The sequence below is a fragment of the Austrofundulus limnaeus genome, unplaced genomic scaffold, assembly GCF_001266775.1.
Source record: "Austrofundulus limnaeus strain Quisiro unplaced genomic scaffold, Austrofundulus_limnaeus-1.0 Scaffold164, whole genome shotgun sequence".
NCBI classification, from domain to species: domain Eukaryota; kingdom Metazoa; phylum Chordata; class Actinopteri; order Cyprinodontiformes; family Rivulidae; genus Austrofundulus; species Austrofundulus limnaeus.
This window is the reverse complement of record NW_013952566.1, coordinates 74,289-76,735: the sequence shown is the minus strand read 5'-3', so window position 1 is coordinate 76,735 and position 2,447 is coordinate 74,289. Positions and strand designations below refer to the sequence as shown.

At 42.4% G+C, this 2,447-nt stretch overlaps 1 protein-coding gene across 1 annotated transcript in view; it reads right to left on the bottom strand.

The window, feature by feature from the left end:
• arhgef11 (Rho guanine nucleotide exchange factor (GEF) 11) overlaps positions 1–2,447 on the bottom strand; it is a gene marked incomplete in the record, with an annotated part of 46,549 nt that overhangs the window by 28,941 nt on the left and 15,161 nt on the right. The window contains 1 exon segment of the mRNA XM_014017235.1: positions 1,281–1,385. Coding sequence (XP_013872689.1) covers positions 1,281–1,385 — 105 coding nt within the window.

The following is a 2,447-nucleotide window of genomic DNA, read 5'->3' as shown; positions in this document are numbered from 1 at the left end:
TCGGTGGACAACCAAGAAAAAAAAGACCTCGATTAAAGTTTACCTCCGCGGGTGTTCGTCATTGTAAAAATGAACGAGAGAAAAAAACTTGTTAAAGCCGTCCATCTAGGGATGTCTACTATCTAAGTGACTGTTCTTTCATCCAATAAAGAGAACAAGAGTCAAAGTTTTACCCAATCAGAACAGAGCAGGGCGGGTCGTGCCGTCTGACTGACAGCGCTGCCTTTTTCCTCTCTCTGTGGATCGGGGGTCAGTTTCCCTCAGCTCAGGTGAACACCTCCGGGGAAAGCCCTCAGCTGTTTTCCACCAAGGATTACGTTGTATTTTATATATATTATAATTCTAAAAGCACCTCGCAGCATTTCTCCTGTAACACTGTGTTCACAAGCACAACAAAACCGCGACACATCAGCTGACTGGTTTTAAAGTGAGGGCAGAGAGGCAGTTTGACAGCAGCTGCTGCCTGCAGCACAGCTCAGGACCAGCCCGGGACTTCAGAGTCCACATGTCAACCTTTTTAGACGGTTACTTGTATAATGAGCATCAAAAATCTGTATTAATCACACGCGGGTGGAGCGGAGGTGCAGGCGGACCGCAGCCGCACGGAGTGGGGGTGAGGAGGAGGGGGGGAGGGGGGTCTTTTAAAGACGCGTCTATATTTGACTTTTATTTTTTTCTAAAATTACAGAGTTCTCTGAGTCAGCTTCAGATGTTTGTAGTTAATCATAATATCTTCTAAACTTAACCAGATGTTTTAATGCCTTTAAATTACACAATCATTTTACTGGAGAAACTGTCAGTTTGGTTAATAAAACTGTAAAATAATTTAAATAATTTCAAATAAATATATCAAAGCTCCTCAGAAAAGATGTTTAAAAACTTCTTTCCTCAGAAAGTCTTCAGTCCTAAGAGAACACTAAACTGTAACTTTTAATAAGGTCATGTACACAGTTTACTCCCATTTAAATAAAAATGTTTGACCTGTAAGCAGAAAGCTTATGGATGGATGTTAATTTTCATCTCTATTTCAAAGAGGATGAGGAGGAGAACGAGGAAGTTTTACTCAAGCAGCTCCTGAAACTCTCAACCTGCTGACTGAGAATATTTGTATATAGTAAACTTTGTTAACATAACAATATACTTATTAAATTAAATTTCAATTTCCATTTAGCACCCCCATGAAAGGTCACCACACCACCACGGTTAAAAAAAATCTTAGGGGAAACCCTGCAAAGACAAGGGAAAATCTCACTTTTTGTGATACAACAATGTCAACTTACCAGAGGGTTGGGGTCCAACAATTGGGTAAAGACGTATCTCATAAAAACCATCATGTGTGCTGGCCTTGACTTCAACAACTCAATATCCTGGAATGGACCATCCATCTACAACAACAAAAAAAAGTGTGAGAACAAAATGGAAGGGAGAGTGAGAYGCAACTATGAGTYCCATCCATTCGTCCATCTATCCATCCATTGTTTGATGGTGAACAAGCTGTGACAGCTGTCACTTCTGGGAGAATTCCAAGGTGTTCCCATTCCAGCCGARAGACAGTGCGTCCTGGGTCTTCCCTGGGCTCAACTCTTTATCAGATACCCAAACCACCTCAACTGACTCCTCTTGGTGTGGAGAAGCATCGGCTTAATGCAGTCTGTTCTGGAGAACTTTTCATGTTCTCTCTAAAGGAGAGCCCAACTACTCCATTTTGACTGCCTGTATTAGAGCTCTACCCACAGCTTGTGACCACAGGTAAGAGTTGGAACGTAGTTTGACTGGTAAACAAAGAGCTTTGCTTTGCAACTTAGCTCCCTCTTCAACACAATGGACAGGCACATAGTGTGCAATACTGTGAAAGCCAATCTTCCCTTGTGATTAAAAGCATGACATACAAAACTCTTCCACTTGAGACAAGGGCAGTACCCCCTTTTCTGACTRAAGATCATGGCCTCAAATTTGGTGGCGCTAATCTTTCTCTCAGCTGTTAAACACTTGGCTGCAAACTCCTCCAGTGAGAGTTCGCTGACATGATGACACCAACAGGACTACATCATCTGCAACAGCAACAAAATGTTGACGCCACCTGACTCCTTCCACCCTCTGGCTGCACAGTGCAATTCAGTCCATACAACGTACAGAAACTGTGACAAAAGGCAGYCCTGGAGGAGTCTCACTCTCACCCTTGAGAGGTCCGACTTACTGCTGACAATRCTAACCAAACTCTTGAATCRTTTGTATARGGACTAAATGGCCAGTAGTAGCGGACCCCCAATCACATACTCACAAAACACCCATCCCAAGGTACCTTGAGAAACACAACTGAATGCACTTTCCAAATCCACAAACACATGTGGACTGGTTAGGCAAACTCCCATGTAGGGCTGCAACTAACGATTATTTTAATAATCGATTAATCGGTTGATTGTTTTTTCGATTAATCGATTAATCGA